Source organism: Penaeus monodon, chromosome 15 (genome assembly GCF_015228065.2).
Source record: "Penaeus monodon isolate SGIC_2016 chromosome 15, NSTDA_Pmon_1, whole genome shotgun sequence".
Taxonomy (NCBI): domain Eukaryota; kingdom Metazoa; phylum Arthropoda; class Malacostraca; order Decapoda; family Penaeidae; genus Penaeus; species Penaeus monodon.
In genome coordinates this window covers 41,707,584-41,707,911 of record NC_051400.1, presented here as the reverse complement: position 1 = coordinate 41,707,911, position 328 = coordinate 41,707,584, and the positions used below count along the sequence as shown (strand labels likewise).

Sequence of the window (328 nt, the reverse complement as noted above, 5' to 3'; positions counted from 1 at the left end):
GAAAAAATAGTACAACTTACTATTAATCTTCATCTTCTCCTTTAGTTTCAAGACAGCTATGTCGCTCAAAGCACGGATAGTAGTGTAATTAGAATTCAAGAATACTTTCTCAACGCCAATAATTTGTTGAGACTTCTCCATTTCTGATAGATTGTGGCCGCCCATAAGTGCCTTGTATCTTTTATTCACACTAAAAAAAATGGAAGAGTGAACGTCAGTTATGAGGAAGGGAAGAGAGTATATGATGTTCATGACGAAGAAGAAAAAGGAGAAAATTAACAAAGTTTCAACTTGCGCAACTGATAGTGTTCTCGTTATTATTACTATC

General features: G+C 34.8%; 1 protein-coding gene across 1 annotated transcript in view; it reads right to left on the bottom strand.

The window, feature by feature from the left end:
* Window positions 1–328, bottom strand: part of LOC119582186 (chymotrypsin BI-like) — an 8,576-nt gene that overhangs the window by 1,508 nt on the left and 6,740 nt on the right. Inside the window, exon 4 of the mRNA XM_037930423.1 lies at window positions 21–190. Within this exon, the coding sequence (XP_037786351.1) occupies window positions 21–190 (170 nt within the window). The remainder of the gene's footprint in view (window positions 1–20; window positions 191–328) is intronic.